The sequence below is a fragment of the Stegodyphus dumicola genome, chromosome 1 (assembly GCF_044657685.1).
Source record: "Stegodyphus dumicola isolate Sdum_Otavi_A_Nest chromosome 1, ASM4465768v1".
NCBI lineage: Eukaryota > Metazoa > Arthropoda > Arachnida > Araneae > Eresidae > Stegodyphus > Stegodyphus dumicola.
In genome coordinates this window covers 207401616-207420821 of record NC_140768.1, presented here as the reverse complement: position 1 = coordinate 207420821, position 19206 = coordinate 207401616, and the positions used below count along the sequence as shown (strand labels likewise).

At 33.6% G+C, this 19206-nt stretch overlaps 1 protein-coding gene across 6 annotated transcripts in view; it reads right to left on the bottom strand.

The window, feature by feature from the left end:
• Positions 1-19206, bottom strand: part of stumps (DBB domain-containing protein stumps) — a 277758-nt gene that overhangs the window by 122345 nt on the left and 136207 nt on the right. For 2 of the 6 annotated variants that reach the window (XM_085825035.1, XM_085825048.1), the window contains exon 1: positions 9929-10041. The exons of 2 other annotated variants lie outside the window; for them this stretch is intronic. In XM_085825035.1, the coding sequence (XP_085681161.1) occupies positions 9929-9992 (64 nt within the window). In that variant the 5' untranslated portion in view covers positions 9993-10041. Of the gene's footprint in view, positions 1-9928; positions 10042-12523; positions 12753-19206 lie in introns of those variants that run through there. 2 more of the 6 variants (XM_085825036.1, XM_085825055.1) reach the window with 2 other exon arrangements.

The following is a 19206-nucleotide window of genomic DNA, read 5'->3' as shown; positions in this document are numbered from 1 at the left end:
ACATATGACGGTGATCCCTATTCTGCGAACTGTATTGTTTGCCAAGGAATGAATTTTAACATCATCTGCTAAATGTTCTCATGAAAAAATATAAGCTGAAGTGAATGAAAAAGTAGGTATCATAAATTTGCTTTTTAAAGTTTATACTGTAATGTATTTGCAGTAATTTACAAAACAGACAATCTTCTTAGTAAAATATAAATTTTATTTCTAGTCACGGTGATAGACAAATTTTCTACAATTCTTAAGTGGCAAAATCTTCATACTACTCCTAGCTGTTAAAATCTTCAGAATCTAATCTTTTAAAACAATATCTCACGTTGCTGAGTAACGGTTTTAATACAAATATGGCGTTGCCACTTCAACAATAATTATATTTATTTATTAAATAACAAAATATTACAACCTCTCCCCCCTCCAGATAAACTTTAATTTATATTTTTATAAATTAAAGTTTACTTTTTTTTTTCTTTTCAAAACAACAATATCAGCACAATACAGAATTGAAATACAAGATATAACATAATAACATACACTGAGGAAGAGAGGAAGGAACAAAACATTTTTGTATCTATATAGAGAAACAAATTATTTAATCAGGCCAGGGAGTATGACTTAATGCGTCTACATTTTTATGGTTTTTACCACTTCGATGAAGGATCGTATAATTGTAGGGTTGTAGTACTAGTGCCCATCTCATAAGTCGTGGATTTAGACTCACATTATTTTTGAGCCAAATTAAGGGATTATGATCGGTCATGATGAGGAATTTAGTATGCCCGTCTAAATAACATTGAAGTTTCTTTACAGCAAATATTATGGCGGTGCATTCTTTTTCTGTGGTAGAGTACTTTTTTTCAGTTTCTGTAAATTTCTTACTGAGGTATAATACTGGATGTTCATTGTCTCGTTCATCTTTTTGAGCTAAAATGACACCCATACCAGAGTCTGAAACATCAATTTGCAAAATAAACTCCTTATTGAAATCAGGCGAGTGCGACAAAGGCTTTTGTGGCAGTTTTGCTTCTTCAACAACTCGCTCTTGTCTGTTTAGTTTCTTTAAAAACTTCTCTTTGACTTGCATCTCAACTCCAGAACTTGGCAATTCATCTAGAGCTTTTAACTGAGAATCGTTTAATTTTGTCAGTTCTTTCTTGTCAGATAGCTTTTTCTCTTTGCGAGATTAACTTTTGTTCTTATCTGCTGCTTGCACTCTCATTGAATGTGGCAACTTTGAGTATCCTTTATCATGTTTGTGCCTCTTTGCTAAGTTTTCTAACGTGTGCGTAGATTCTGAACGTATTTTTAATTTCTTAGCTTTAGAAGCACCTTCATGAGTTCTTTTATCAGAAGTTCTTTGATCTTCTGTTAACAAACTGTCAAACGCATCTTTGCTTTTTGGAGAAGAAGGAACTGGGGAACTTGTAGAGGAATAATCATACACATTATCCATGGAAGATGAATAACCAGGTAAATAAGGTGAGTCAACTTCCATATAAATAACTTCAGCTTTCTCATCAAGAGATGAAAGCTTAGATTGTTTGTCAGATTTCCGTGAAGCATTGACAGAAGCCTGACTTTTAGGAGGGTGAGTATTGACCAAATTACCCTGAGTTTTAGCACTATTATTTGTTTGGTTCTGAATCAAAGTTGTGTAGTTCTGCATTTGATCCCTATATTTTTCAGGAATAACAATTACTTCCCTTTCATTTCCATTTCTATCTAATTTCTTTTTCTCCTTTACTTTGAAATCATTTCCAAAATTTTCACTTTTAGCTTCGCTAAGCATTGAGGTTAGATCTCTGCTTTGATGGTGAGATTCAATTAATTCCTTTGAATTAGCATTAATTATTTTCTTAATTTCCTTGTCTTTCTCATCAGCTTGCGGTAAAATATCTTCTTCAGTTTCAATAAAGTTCAGTTCTTCTTTTTTCCCCATTTCGGTGTCTCTACTTCGATCTCCTTCTCGAGATCGTTTTACTTGAGATCGTGTCAAAACCGCATTTATCCTTTCTAAATTTAAGAACTGTTTATCTTTGAACTGAGCAGTTTTGTTACCCAATACATATCTGCCAGGATCATTTGTAACAACAGCTGCCTTTGTTTTTATGTGACCAAGTTCACAATTAATTTCAACTTCAGCTAACGGTAGACACACTAAATGGTCATTTAAGAGATATTGCACCCAGACATGTTCTCCAATCATTTTTGCTTTATCTACGTATTTTCGAGAAATAACATCTACTGTGGCTCCTGTGTCTTGAAAAATAGGCATTTCATACCCATTAAACTAAACCGTTAATTGTATACGTCTTTAATAAATCATCATTCGAAAATACGCAATTTAACTTTTCATTTGGTTTTAAGCGAGGGCACTGAGGCTTAAAATGTTCGTATGACCCACACTCGAAACAACGTGGTTGATATCTTTTGTCATATAAATTTTCTTGGTTCTTGTTTTGAAATTGATTTTTTTGTCGTTGATCTTTCTGGTATTTTGAATCATCCCATTTATCAGAATGCTTAAAATGAGGCAGATGCTCTATTGTTTTCCCAAAATTATCGGAACGAGGTTTAAATGATCCTTTGTTAAATCTCTCAGTCTGATTGGCATAAAATTTCGGTTTTATTGTTTTTCTCACATCTTCAAAATCTTCAATTTTCTTAACCATTTCAGTAGGTTAAATGATGGTTGTCCATTGATCCATAAAATGTTCTTTGAAATCAGGAGAAGTACGCTTTTTTATTTGATCAACCAGCATGAGATCTTTTAGCTGTTCAAAAGTTTTAATGTTTAATCCGTTAAGCCATCCTTCTAAATAATTCTTTAATTCATAGTAGAAATCATACCAAGTACTTTCAGTAGATTTTTGGTGTTTATTAAATAGTTGTCGAAATTTTTCCGCACTCAATTTAAATCGTTGTAACAGTAAAGATTTTACATATTCATACTTTTTCGCGTCCGCTTCTGGTTCTCTAGCAATAAGCTGAACAATGTCAGGAGGCAGCAATGAAATAAGTTGAGTCGCTTGATTTTCAGCAGGTATATTCATAATTTTAGCTTGACGCTCAAATAACACCAGAAATAAACTTATTTCATCTTCTTTAGGGTTGAAACGTGGCATGACATCGTGAATTCTGATTTTTAAAGGCTGCTCAGGTAACTGCGTAATTTCTACAGGCTGTGCTGTGGCAGCCATTGCTTCCAGCTGAAGTTTCTGTAGCTCAAAGGCTCTAATTCGCTCTTCTATTTCAAGCTCTTCTTTTCTTTCGCGTTCCCTTTCTCTTTCTTCTCTTTCGCGTTCTTTTTCTCTTTCTTCTCTTTCGCGTTCTTTTTCTCTTTCTTCTCTTTCGCGTTCTTTTTCGCTTTCTTCTCTTTCGCGTTCTTCTTTTCTTTCCCTTTCTTCTCTAATTGCAGCCAGTAGTTCCCGAGTAAATTCCTCTTCATAATCGGGACTTTCAGTAATCAGTTTATGCAATTGAGAAATCTTAAATTCAGGTTTCACGGTTAAACCTAACTCTTCTGCTAGTACTTTTAAATCCTGTTTTTTACTCCTAGCTAAGAATGACATGTTGACACAAGTTACCTTTATTATGCTTCCTTTTGAATTTGAATCTAAAAGATCGTACTTGTACTAAAAATGTATAATTTCTGGCGAGACTTAATTTCTCAAATACGAAATTCACACTAACCAATTGGAGAGAATTATTTAAACAACTTTGCCAGGTTGGCAAAAATACTATAATGCTATAATACTACGTCGGGTTGACGTTTTAACTCACTATTCACAAGCCTCGTTAGCTATAACTATATAAACACTTTTGCCAGTTAGGCAATTACGCACGTCAGTTTGACGATTTTACTATCTATCTCCACGCCTCGTTGGTGATAACAAAAACAATTTTTGCCAGTTTGGCAATTCAACTTTTAGAATATACAATCTGTAATACGTCGGGATGACGTTACTATCTACACACGCCTGGATGGCGAGAACTAAGGAAAAAAATCTTTGCCAATTCAGCAGTATAATCAAATCACACTACGTCAGTTTGACGTTATTACTTATTTTCACGCGCCTGCTTGGCAACAAATTCAAAAACTCAGCTAGCAGTTCTTTTTTTTTATAAATGCCGGGATGGCTTACACATATCATTTATCAACATAAAAATTCAATGCAAATAAAAGGAAAGCATAAATAATAATTTTAAAATAGTTCTTTACCACAAATATCAATTATAAATTTAAGCTGAATATTTTTAGTGTCAGTTATTTTAAACAAAATCTTACACGATAAACTATAATTCTGAAATAAAGTATTAATATCCAATAAAAGCTTTTTTAAGAAAACCAAAAGTTAATCTTATCTTCAGAGATCAGCAGTATCCTGTTTGGACAGATTTTTGCTCGGACGCAAGTTATAGAAGCACAGAAGATAACCTTTGAATGATCTGCTTCAAATCTGGCTTTAAAACGGCAGACTTCTTACATCCATTTCTCCTTGAAATAAACAAACTCGGCAATTGGTATTAGCAAACTTGTTCTAAAAAATTCAGCAAATTTCTGGGATTAAAAGACCAGTACCATCGAATTTGATAATTGCACTCCTAATTTGCATCTCGGTGGAACCTTTAATTAATTAAGATTGTAATGTATTTTGCAGTAATTTACAAAACAGACAATCTTCTTAGTAGAATATAAATTTTATTTCTAGTCACGGTGATAGACAAATTTTCTATACTTCTTAAGTGGCAAAATCTTCATACTACTCCTAGCTGTTAAAATCTTCAGAATCTAATCTTTTAAAACAATATCTCACGTTGCTGAATAACGGTTTTAATACAAATATGGTGTTGCCACTTCAACAATAATTATATTTATTTATTAAATAACAAGATATTACAATACCGTCAACTAAATTGTTCGCCATCACTAGTTAAATATAAAGGAGAATTGTTATTGAATTAAGCAACGTTCAAGTCTTGAATTGGCGTTGGTTAGCAAATCTCTTTGCATATCAAAGTAGACTGACATGGATCCCACTTTAAAGACCAAAAAAATATTCAGCATTATTTCAATTGCATTCGTCATTAAAATACATGAAATTAATAACAATTCACAATTCGATTAGAATGGACTAGTTGTTAGGGCAAAGTACACTAGGACTATCTGCTAAGTAAAAGGATATCTTCGTCGAGAACTTTCTAGGAGAACATATCGAATTCATATTACATAACAATTTAGAACGTAACAATTCTAGAGACGTGTAACGAAAGAAAACAGAGAAGTTAAAATGTTAAGATATCAGCTTATTAAATACTTTCGAAAAACTGGATTCTAATTAAAATCAATTATAAAAAGTAGACAGACTTTGATAAATGTGAAGTACTTCAAATCAAAGCCCCCCCCCAAAAAAAAAAAAGAAAATAGAAATAAGGCAAAATGTACCTTTGAAAGAGCAACTGATCGTAAAAACTTTAACCGATCAAAATTTTTTAAAAAAGTTTAAATTAACCATCAAGGATCTGAGTTCTTTTATTTAAAAAAAAATTTAAGTTTTTTTTTTTTTTTTTAAGTTTAATTTTATACTTTATTTTACTGCAATTTTTATCAGTAAAAATTGTTTAATGGCCTTTCATTATGATTTTAAAATTATTTAATTATTTTTTATTTGGCACTTTCTTTTGAATTATTTTATGAATTTATAATCATCCACATATAAATCAGAAACGTAGTTCTGATGAAAATTCTTCGGGTGCTCCTTGAAATAGACCAAAGAATTATCAACAGTTATGTTATTTTTATTATGTTATTAAGTTGTTTTGTTTTTATTTAAATTTTGATGTATATAGTTTCTGTTAGACTGTTAACCCTTATTTTGATTTAATTATTATTTCTGGATTATTTTATTAATTTCGCAGCATACTGTTCAACTTTGATGATAATTTATAATTTTATTTTTGAAATTTCTAAACTTTTGTTTATATGTATAGTGAAGGAAAAAAGTATTTGAATAATACAAATTTATGCAATAATTTTATTGCAAATGGTGCAAATTGAATTCTTACACAATAAATAGTTCACATAACTCATGCATAAATAAAAAAAAAGAGCGTTTGTTGTAACCCATAACATCCAAATATCAAGATATGCAAATATCCAAGGGAAGAAAAATAGTTGAACTGAATAATTATAATTTAAAATTCAATGAAAGCAATACTAAAAATAAAATTTAACATTTCGTAAAATGTCCATTGTTGTCTGTTGTCTAAGGGGACTCATTCAGCCTGTGGTCTTCTTGGCAATGATTATGCTAAATTCTTGGTTAGACCTGACGACGTATTTTTCCATGTTTTCAAACGAATATTTTTGAATTCATTTCCGTTTGAAAATGATGTTTTCTAGCTTCTTGATCCAAAACATTTCACAAATTTTCAGTCGGATTGGGGTGGAGTATTCAGTCTCTGGGAAACTTTATATAAGAGGAATTTTTTTGTAAGCCTAGCTGTATGTTTAGGGTCATTGTCTTGTTGGAACCAGAAATGATCTTTAATACCCAATTCTGACACGCTTTGAAACAAATTATCTCACAATATCTCTAAGTAGTATTTTGTCGCATTCAAAATTCTCTCAGTTTTAGTCAAATTACCAATTCCATTCCAACTCATAATAACCCATATCATAACACTCCCACCAACATGCTTTTACAGTTGGGCATAGAATTTTAGGATTTTGAATCCTTTCATTATATTTTCTCAGAACAATTTTGCTGCTATCGTATCCAAACAAGTAAAATTTGCTTTGATCAGCGAAAATAGTTTTTTCCAAGATTTTAAAGGCTTGTTTATATATTCTTTTGCAAAATGAAACTTTTCCTTACAATTAGTTACACTTATATACGGTTCTTTTTCTTGCAGTCCAGGCTTTATATCCGAATTTATGTAGGAATTTTCTTACTGTTTGAAGAATAACAGAAACACTTGAACAAGGTGAAAGCTCATTAGATATTTCTATACTACTAATATTTTTCTTTCTTTTAACTGACTTTTCAGTCATTCTGCTTTTTCTTGCTGTATGAACTTTTAGACGTCCTGTCCTCTTTCTATCTTCCATAGTCCCAGCTGATTTATATTTACCTGTTACATAATAAACAGTTCATAAATTTAATCTGAAAAGTTTTGCTATTTTACGATATTAGCCCTTATTTTTTTAAATTTACAATTCTATCACGCATTACTAAAATCAACTCATTCTGCTTTCCACAGATTTCAAAATACATTTATAATAAAAAAAAGGGGGGGGGGAATTGTAGCAGTATTTGAAGTCAAGTTTCAAGCTTTTTCATTGGTTGTTCAACTACTTTTTCCCCTTGGAAATTTGCATAATTTTGTTTTTCGGTGTTTTGGCAAGATTACATAACAGTTATTTTTTATTTATTACATAAACTAACTTGAACTAGTTATTATGTAAAAATTTAATTTACGCTATTTGAAATAAACTTATTACATAAATTTGTATTGTTCAAACATTATTTTTCTTCATTTGTGCTAAAAAAAATAAGTAACAAGCGCTAAAAGAAAAGGTACGAATGTAAAAAAAAGGGAATTAAAACATACAATTTACACATGAAGTAGAGGCTGCGTGTGTGTGTGTGTGTAATTATGGCAAAGCCTCGAGGGCTATCTGCCTAAGAGGAGGGATGCCTTCGTGGAGGCTTTCTAAGGGAAACTGGCTCGTATACACGTTACACATGGGGAAAACCACGAAAACGCCCATGCAGCCAGCCCGTTCGCAGGATTCGAACCTCGGACCGAACTACCAGTGTTCAGCGACTTTACCGCTCGGCCGCTGGTGGGCGAAGTAGAGGCTGCATCGCCGAAATAGGCAACCAAAATTAGCATAAAACGCAATCCCTCAGTCGCACCACAATGCCTTATAAAAAGGGGCATGCTGGACCTATGCATCAGTTCATCACTTCAAATTGCTGTTTTGTCAGAACAGATGATATTTTGTATTGTACATAGAATTTTTCTTTAATGTTTCTGCATGCATGTATTGTTTTTCATATATACATGCATACTAATTTGAAAGCTCACTACTTTCGGATTCTACAAAACTCTTTATGTGTTCCTGCCAGCTTTCCCCAATTCCCTGTCCTTCTGCAGCTGCCCCATACATGGATTGCTGATCACCGAAGCTCAGGGCTTCACTTCTCTTTTTCTTTTATAAGGCTATCTCAACTGGAGAAGCTTCATTTTTGGACTTTTAAATACGTCAGGACCCTAAGGGGACTCATTCAGGAATCTGAAAAGAGCAGAAGTAGTGCATCTCCCGCTGCATACCAGGATAACCAACAAAGTATCATGCATCAGTTCGCAAGCAGAGATAGTTCTATGTGATCCAAGATAGCTAAAGCGGAAAGCATGAGCCGAAGACATCATTTGCACGATTAAATGCGTTGAAAGACTATCGGGACGTTGCAGACTGGTGCAAGAAAATCCGCTGTTGCGAAAGAGCTGAATGTCCATCGTAGTGTCATCAATAGGTTGGCGAATCGTTACCGGAGGGTTTGGTTTCATGTGGTTACGGCAAAGCCTCAAGGGCTATGTGCTTAAGGAGAGGGATGCGTCCGTGGAAGACTTTCTAAGGGAAACTGGCTCTTATACACGTTACACATGGGGAAAACCACGAAAACGCCCATGCAGCTAACCATGATCGCTGGGATTGAAACCCCGGACCGAACTACCAGTGTTCAGTCGCTTTACTGCTCGGCCCCTCGTTACCGGAGGGACCAAACCCCCTGTAGAAGATCTGTATCTGGACGCTGGAAAATTGCCACAATAGAAGACGATCGCTTCCTGTGACTATGAGCAAGATGCCGTAGAGCAGCGGTTCTCAACCTTTTGACTAACGCGTGACATCTAAAAATAACTGAAAACCTAAAAATAAAAACTAAAAAAATAACTGTACCATCACTACAAAGTACTACTACCACCACCACTCTAGAACAAAGCTCAGATCGCATAAATTTACAAGTCTTAGAGAAAAAATTCAAACTAACGCGTGACATCTAAAAATAACTGAAAACCTAAAAATAAAAACTAAAAAAATAAATGTACCACCACTATAAAGTACTACTACCACCACCACTCTTGAACAAAGCTCAGATCGCATAAATTTACAAGTCTTAGAGAAAAAAATCAATCAGGATGTTGGGGTTTTAATTTTTAAATTTAATAGTTAGAAATACTTTACTTCTTTGCGTACCACCTATTTTCTAATGCGTATCATCGGTTGAGAACCCCTGCCGTAGAGCACAAGCAGCACGCACGACAGCTGGGGTTGCATTTCTCTGCTGCTGCAGGACAGCCAATATCCTATAACACTTTATGTCCTTGACAGAGGTTGTGTGACTGCTGGGAGTATGAGGAAAAGATCAAAGAGAACCAACCATATTTGGTTTTTCAGAAGTGTATTTGGGTCTCCGCTCAATTTAATGGACGACAATGGCATTTTCAGAAGTCTCTGCTTAACAGCCATAAGACGTGGATTACCGCAGTTCATTTAATACGATAAATTAAACACTGCAGCATAATGTATTTCTCGCTGTTTGTAATAATTTTCTAATTTAGAGTAATAGTAAAAATTTAAATTACGCATAACCCATAATATTTATTAGTTGATTATGGCAAAGCCGGTAATGATATCTTAAGGCCCCGGCCTTAAGAAAGACGCAGTTATTGAGGATTTTCTAAGACAGTGGTTTTGAACCTTTTTTACCCCGTGCCATCCGTTTAACTATTACTAGACGACCATTCTTCTCTCCCTTCTTTCCCAAACTCGAAAAATGCATAGACATTTATATAAATTATTTTTAGAAGTTTAAAGAATAAAAGTAGTTTATTATATTCATAAATTTAATCTAAATACCTAACAGGTAAATAACAGGCTGATCCTCCCAAGGCAAAATTCCTCCTTGGCATTTGAATCTCATGATGCCATGCAAACAGAGTATCTTTTGATTGTCGTAGGCAAGATCATGTACTTGAATGCCAAATTCGTAAAAAATTTAATTGGATTATTTGTGTTTTCGCTGTTTAATGAATAAAGGTTTAGACAAAGCAGCAAGACTATTTTAGGTTTTCCTATTTATTCCGTTTTTTCCAAAAGGGAGGAAGGGTTTATAACGCAAAATAAAAAACTTAAATAATGAAAACAAAACGTATATATATAATTTGCATTAGTGATACCAACTACATTAAAAATAATTAAAGGAGCAGGAGAGGTATAGCCACCAGTTTCGTAAATCGAACTCTACTACCGTATGGGCCTATTCTCATGCGAAATGACATTAATTTTTTCAGGAGCAGAGAAATATCTGCTTATATTATATTTTTGAAATATTTTATGATGATTCATTAATGATAGGTTAGGCTATCGCTGAATAATCATACCAATTATTTGTCTTGTTACTATAAGACAATTTAATCGAATCTGCTTTATTATCTGCGAAGTAAAGCATAGATGAATGTTTTTTTGTTGATTATGACAAAACACACTACAGCTATCTGCCTAAGGGTAGGGATGCCTTCATGGAGGACGTTTTAATGGAACTGGCTTGTGCACATGTTGCACATAGAGAAAGCCACGAAAATGCAAATATGGCCAGCCCGTTCACCTGGAACGGGCCCGAACTACCAGTGTCCAGTGATTTAACGGCTCGGCCGCTGGTGGGCCAAATAAATGAATTACATGGAATGAAAATGATTCAGCAAAAGCGTAATAAATCAAGTACAACAGAACTGCAGTTACGTAGTCTTAAATAGGATTACCTGTGTTTTCTTTTAGTGCAAGTCAAATACAAATTAACTAAAACGTAAATGATGAAATTGAATATTTTCATTTATCGTATCTTAAGTTAACAAAATAATCATTGAAATAGAATCGTTAAATTTCGTTGAAATAAATAGCTAAATTAATTATTTTTACGTTTCAAAAGATAAGAATATGCATTATGAAAAATGTCAGGAATTTTTTTAACACAACAGAGATTTTACCATGAAATAAAACATAACTTAATTTTGCCAACTGACAACCAGCGGCCCACCAGCGGCCGAGCCGTTAAATCACTGGACACTGGTAGTTCGGGCCCGTTCCAGGTGAACGGGCTGGCCATATTTGCATTTTCGTGGCTTTCTCTATGTGCAACATGTGCACAAGCCAGTTCCATTAAAACGTCCTCCATGAAGGCATCCCTACCCTTAGGCAGATAGCTCTAGTGTGTTTTGTCATAATCAACAAAAAAAACATTCATCTATGCTTTACTTCGCAGATAATAAAGCAGATTCGATTAAATTGTCTTATAGTAACAAGACAAATAATTGGTATGATTATTCAGCGATAGCCTAACCTATCATTAATGAATCATCATAAAATATTTCAAAAATATAATATAAGCAGATATTTCTCTGCTCCTGAAAAAATTAATGTCATTTCGCATGAGAATAGGCCCATACGGTAGTAGAGTTCGATTTACGAAACTGGTGGCTATACCTCTCCTGCTCCTTTAATTATTTTTAATGTAGTTGGTATCACTAATGCAAATTATATAAAATGTTTCATGAAATAACTAAAAAACTTACTATTTCTTAAAGTTAATTAATTGCACAAAAAACACATTTCACATTACTATACGTTTTGTTTTCATTATTTAAGTTTTTTAATCTAATTTGTAAATTTTCAGCTTTAAACAACTTTTAAATAAACTAAATAAAATAATCAACTTTGGAAAAAAAAATTTTGAATCACACACGAAAAATCTGAAACCAATCAATTGGCAATATCCTTCGATCTTTATTTTAAAGGGCATAAAACACTAAGTATAAATAATAGTAGTACCTTTCTAAAATCTTTTTCAAAACAAATAACCAATACTTTTTTTATTTGCCTAAGCAAATAATTTAAATCAAAATAAATTAAATTATTTTTTTATTTATAACGGCCATAAAATAAAACAGAAAATCTCATTGCAATTTCGACAATTTAGTGTAGCCAAATAAAGAAAATACTTTTCATTATTATAAACTTATTTCTAGCCAACCAAAAGCAACTAAAGCGATTTTTTTTTTAAAGTAAACTATTACAATTAATCACATATTGCATAAGCTAGAAAATAGAGTATTTGCAATTCGGGTACTAGGATTCTTATAACAACGAATTTCGGGAAAATACTTATCATCGACGAGTCAAAGTAAACAACTTAGCAATTTCCGTGACATATGCCTATTTTCTAGCTAACTCTAGTTTTCGTTATTAACAGAAAATGGGAAAATACAATTCAAACGATAATTACTTGGTCTGTATTATTTAGAGATTCTCTTAGTTTAAAAAAAAATCACAATCATAACAATGCAGTTTTTATAGCAGGGATTCTTTTCACGTGAAAGGGATCTTTTAGTAAAAGCCGAGCATCAAGTTTATGAAAATAAATTTAAAAAATATAAAATTATGCAAAAGTTTACTTACGCTTACACCGGCCACTCATTAGGAAAGGGGGAAAACCACGCATTTCAGATCTACAGCTAATATATCATTATTTCCGTATGCTGGCAGTTTCAACGTTCTTTCGTTTAGCAGTAAAAAACGCAGTTTGGATTTACGCTTCCGATAAACAGAAAAACATTCAGCGCCGTTTTCTTCGGTGACGGTCTCGAGTCCCGACAATGCGGCTTATTGGACACTCCTCTCGACACCTGGTGCCATCATCAACGGGAATGGAGGGTTACTAGAAGATGTACTTCCGCTTTCGCCAAGAATTTCGCCAAATACAGGAAACTAGGGTACATCTGCCGATCTGATACAAAAACAACTTATTTACTGTCTTCTTTTACTGGCAAGATAATGAAGAATAAACTGACAAGCACAAATCTAGCATACTATGGGTTTAGAACTACGTTAAATATTATTCCAATCTCTAACAGCATTTCCTTGAAGAGTAAACTCAGTATGCATTGCACCACCTTTTTCTATACACCCTACACCCTACATAAAAATAACTCTTTTAGCAATTATGTTTTTATCTTGTAATATTCATTTATTATAAAGGCTACAGGCCCACGATCTAGTGGTTAAGGTCACTGAATGCTAGGAGTTGGACCCAAGTTCGATCCCAAGCAAACATAAAGTTATATACAAAATATTTTTGCATGGAAATAAATAGTTTTATTTCTTTTCAAATTATTTATTTCTTAATATCAATCTAATTTTTCATTCGAATAAATCAGTTTTCAGAACTGTTGCGCTGTTGAAATTTTGTATAGCAGAAAAATTATTTATGTAATATTCAACACCTTATTTTGGGCTATTAAACGCACTTCATGTTTGACTGCCATGGACAGCGGCAGAATCTTTTTCAACTAAATCAACTCACAATGATTTATTAAATGATTTTTTTTTTCAGACTTCAAATAATTGATATGTATTGTATGAGATCTTGTGAGTGAGTTTGATTTGTCATGATGCGACCGACATGACCACCCAGCAAATATATTTCATACTACATTATTCGAAAAAAGGGTATTAAATCTGAAATAATCCTTAATTTGTATTTCTTTGGTATTGCATCAAGTGTCGTATTTATTGATACTTTTATCTTATAACTGTACATGAATTTAACTTAATATTATTTAATTAACATAGTTAAGACTAAGTCATCCGATCGTAATCCTAATTGCCTTACTCTACATCCAACAACGCTTTATTTTGGAAACAGTAGAAATAACTGATCTAAATTCACATTACCTGAAATTTGCATACTGCAAGGAAATCCAAAATACAATATTATGCAAAATATTTTGCTACACCAATTAATAACACTGACGGGGATTTTTCATGTTTTGAAACTATTTTAAAATTAGCAGACCAATACTCAATCTCTTCTCCTTTTATTAGATATTATCCATGCCTACCTGTGACATTCTACCCTTGCAATATATTCTGAAGGTTTGTTTATGCATCCAGAAGCACAGTAAACTCCCATGCTGAATACTGTTGAATACACGATATCAGTATTCAATTCCTTTACTGTTACTGGTTCTCAATTTCTGCGAGAAATCTTTAATCCAGGAAGGAGTTTATCGAAAATCCACCGTTTCGGCATTTTTTAATTGTGAAACTGAGAGCAAAATTAGCAGATATTGTAATAAACTCCAGTAAGCCATTCGTTGGCTATGAATGAGACCCGCGGACGTCAGGCACTAAGTATAAACTTATAATTTCCGGGAGAAAAAGACTTGCGTGGGAAACATTCAACAATCTGGAATCAATTTAGAAGTCAAACAAGAAACATTGTATCCTCATCTGGAATTAGCAAGTGGACCATTCGTGACAGGACCTCCTACTACCGAATACACAAAGGTTTTCACCTTCGTGGATCACCCAATTTTCAAATTCAGAATAAGCTGTCATGATGATGTTGCACGTTCACATGGTCACTTCACCATGATCGCACATGGTTACACCATTTTGGCACTTCCGCTAAATTGGCAAATGTTTCTGTATACAATTTTATATAAATATGTGGTTACAAATGATGGAAAAGTTAACTTATTAGCATATCTATCTACATATATTTATTAATTTTAATAAGGAATATAGAATTTAGAGGTAATTTTATTTTGTAATATATATATCCAAAGTAATTATTTTTCAATTATATAAAAATAAAATGAGCAACTATTATGCCTCTCTCCTAAAAATTTTTAAAATGTGCGTATTGCAGTAATATACGAATGTCAAAAAATGTATTTTATTTAATACATTTTGATGTTTAGAATATAAAATAGAAGTAGCAAATACACTATCAAAGGCACCGAAAGAAATATATAAATTTTCACGCTTAAATTATAAAGAAATAACGTTATAAGGAAATTGAGCATTAAAGTTTGTTATATTTATGCGATATTTTGACACTTTAAAAGTATCTTAAGGTATTTATCATTTCTTTAAACATAGTATTATAGTATTCCCATTTTGCTAAAACCTATATTTTTGTAGGCCAGTGGCTTAGAATTTCATAAAAAAATTCGTGATCAAAATCGCTATTGCAAGTCATCAATAAATAACCAAGATATGATTTGTGGGGAAATGCCACTAAGCTATAAGAGCAATGAATATCTGTTTCATGCGGAAGTATCCCCACTTTTCGATTTGCGTGGAAATGTCGTGTGAACTACTCGGCGACAATTCTCAAAGCATAGCCTTCGTGAAGGTGGAGTGACCGTCGAAAAACGATAGACGGAGAGATGGCTCATCCTTGCGCTACTTGGCAAATGACACTGCCACGTGTTAAAGGCTCTTTTCCAAACGCAATATTTCTGTGCTTAAATATATCAACTAATTTGCATCCTGGTGGTAATGAACGAAAATACAGAAGTAATAGTATAGGCAAAATAATAAGAAAACTAGATTAATTTAATAAACTCTACAAAGCTAATTAATTTAAAGAATGCACAAATCAAACAACAAGAAGCATAAATTTTGCAATAAATCCCGAAAATGTATGTAAATTAAAACAGACATAAAACAATTAACAAAAGTTGATAAGTCTTTTGTTTTTGTCAAGGAACTTTGAGCTTTCTGAATCATATCTGGAAGAATTGCAACAGGAATAATAACAAACAGTAAACTGAAAACTAATTTGATTTTTTGAGATAAAACTAAGTTTAAAAATTATACATAAAAGAAATTTTTAAAATTTTTTCATGAAGACATAAGCTACTGGATAGAAAATACGTATTTTCAATTAGCATAATTAAGTGGATGCATAAATAAGCGGAAGACTGTCTTAATTTCGAATCAAAGTAAACATTTCTTATATAAATTTTTAAAGCAGTTACATGGAATACCTTATACAATTAAAATAATTAATAAAAAAAGTCAGTTGGAAAAACCATACCAAGAGAAAATAAAACTGCCAAAGCATTGAAAATATGGAGTAAAATATGTGAATTGTATTAAACTAACGAGTTGGGGGTGGAGAATTGTAATATATATATGAAAATTATAGATATACGAAACTTAGAATGTAGTCTATGAGGAGATAACAAATGATTACAAATTCAGATCAAAAGATCGTTTTATTAATTAGTTATGGCATGAAAAAACGTTACATATCAGTAATTAGTAACCTCTGGCTGCTACACAGACCGAAACAAGGCGTGGCATCAAATTAAGTAGGTCACCTTGACTCCCTGCGGAAGATTATGCCACAATCTTTGCAACTGGGCAGTTAATTCATCAATATTCGGGACGGGTGCAGTTGTCTTCCAAGCATGTCGCAAACATGCTGTATTGGCGAGAGGTCTAGGGACCTGGCAGGCCACGAGAGTACGTCATATCCTTGAAGAGACTGCTGAAAGAGTCGCGCAGTATGTGGACGAGCGTTGTCTTACTGATAAATGGCACCTGGGGGATTTGATAGCATAGACAGTATAACCTGCCTTAAAATAAAATATTGTCCACGTAACTGCAAGCCACCATAGTGCCTTGAAGGATGACTAGAGGTGATCGCTTGTCCCAACAGATCGCTCCCCACACTGTCACACCTTCCGTAATCGCCTTATGCCGCTCGACAACATATGCCGGATCGAACCGATTGCCTGGCCCCCTCCACACGCGTGTGCTTTGGTCATCAGCACCGAGACTGAATCGGGATTCATCGCTGAAGATCACACTCCAGCCTGCCCGAGTTCGGCAAAAATGCAGTCGACACTGCCTATAGGTGTGGAGTCAATAATAGGGGTCTTAATGGACGTCAGCAGAATATACCAGCGTCGGCCAGTCGTCTCCGAATGGTTTCACTTGATACCACAGGATGATTGTAAGGTGGTAAATGGCATCGAATTCATGCTAGCGACGTTACTAGTGCGGAAGTAGTCGCTTTTATAATCGCGCAATCCTCGTGCTCATTTGCGTTCCTGGGAGGCTCTGATCCTCCGCGGCGGTAGATTATCCCATCTGTTATTCATTGTCGCCAACACCCAGCAGTTGTGATATCGCTCCGACCGAGGTGGCAGCCGATACGCTTATTCGACCAACCTGCTTCTCTGAGGCCTACTATGCACCTTTTCTCAAAAGTCTGATAACTGCTCGTAGTGCCACCCGTTACGTCTCAGAGGTATCTCTAGTCACAATAATGTCCATCCAAGTCGACAGATTCGTTTGAATAGCCCTACACGAGCAATCATGCTTTTAAAATCTCCCAGCTGCGCATCTTATATGCACATATTGAGCTTACCCTTGTTTCACTGGCGTCGAAATTTAAATCATTTGCATATCTCTTACCAGACTAAATTCCTGCTGAGCTTCGTAATTGTAGCTCAATTTCTTCTGGGTGCATATATTTTTTGTGACAGAGTGCATATATATATATATATATATATATATATATATATATATATATGATGTGTGCATGGTAGGTAAAAAATATGTAAATCAGCTTTATAATTTAATTTAGTAATAATCTCTCAATTCCTCAGTTTTAATTTTGGTACTTCCTTTCTCTTCTAAAAAATAACTTACCTGGACTGTGCTATTTCTAGATTAATCTATGTCACATGGCTCGCGTAACGCTCATGACGTGGCTAATTCGGAAAATGAACTCAAAATTTTGAGAATTGTAACCTTTCTAACTCAAACCAAAAGCTCCCATTGATGAACTTCCATTTTGGATAATTGCGCACTTTAGATTTCGCCTCTATTACTGTAATAACGCTTTCTCGCTGTGCTCTCTTTCTATCGCAACAGTATCAATGTAAATGTTCTGAAAATAGGCACAATTAGAGAGCCAAATTAGTTGTGGCCACAAATGTCAATTCACATTGAAAAAAAAGAATATTTAATCTTTCTCGACTGCCAAGTTTCCCAGTGATTACGGATTCAACATTTTAGTATTCTATGCAATCAGCATTCTTCCTCTTCACTATGGATGTACGTTCTACGCCGTCAACATTTATTACGTCTTTTTCATCATAAGTTTTCTTCGACAGAGCCACGTTTCTGAATTATATCTAGATGATTCTGAATTTTTGAAACATTTCAAAATAAAAGGTTAAGTGCAATTAAAATTATATAATTAAAGCAATCAAAGTGCTTTAAAAGTGTACCAAGGCAAATTTAAAAAAAATATGTTTTTAATTTAATAAATTATCTTGATATAATCGACGTAAACCTAAAACAAATATTTTAAAAATAAACATTATAAGAAAAACAAAAAATATGACTTTCTTCTACGGCTTATTAAATTATACAGATTTTTTGCTGCATTTTATTTAAACTTATTTCCTCGAAATTCATTATAGTTCTCATTCAATCAGTTCAGTTCTTTCTCGGCAAGGCAAAAATACATAAACACTCAAATATCTTCATTAAAAATTGAAAAATATAGAAAAACGTAAAACACCAAATACAATTAAAACAGTTGAAAATTATTTTTACAATTAAAATTAGAGATTTTGCGCTAAAAGAAGTAATTCATCCAGCGTGCAAGAAGGCTAATTTTTCAGTGTACAAAACTGAAAATTTACTCTTGGTTCCACTCGGCAAAAAGACACTAAAGGAGCAGAAACTGACTTAATTCACTAGTTTGAGCTTTGAGTTTCAAAATGTAAACAAATATGGCAGGCATAGTGGCACTTAAACGACATTTAAATTGTTGATAATTCTACAACCATTCCGTTCAGATTAACTAAAGGCATAAAAACCTTAACCGGAACATAAGAACAACACAATTCAATCACTTTTAAAGCAAAAAATGCAGAATTTACCAACATATATAAGTAAAGAAAACTGAGCTCAACCAGCCAAGTAACACAGTGAGTGTCTCACACAGAAGCGTAGCTAGGCTTTTCAGCGCCCGGGGACAACTGAAGATTTTGCGCCCCTTTCTGTGTGCCAAGAGTTGAAAACATTTCATTCTAAAATTTCATAACATCAATTTGGCGCCCCCTGGATGCTGGGCACGGGGACAGCTGTCCCTCCTTGCCCCACCCTAGTTACGCCACTGGTCCCACATAGCATAAAAACATGCTGAGCTCACCTAGCCGAGTAACAAAGTGGGTATATACATTGGTTATCATTATTTAAGGAAAAATCACAACAATGACGATTACTCAAAAAGTTATATGTAGAATTTAATGAAACTGAACCAT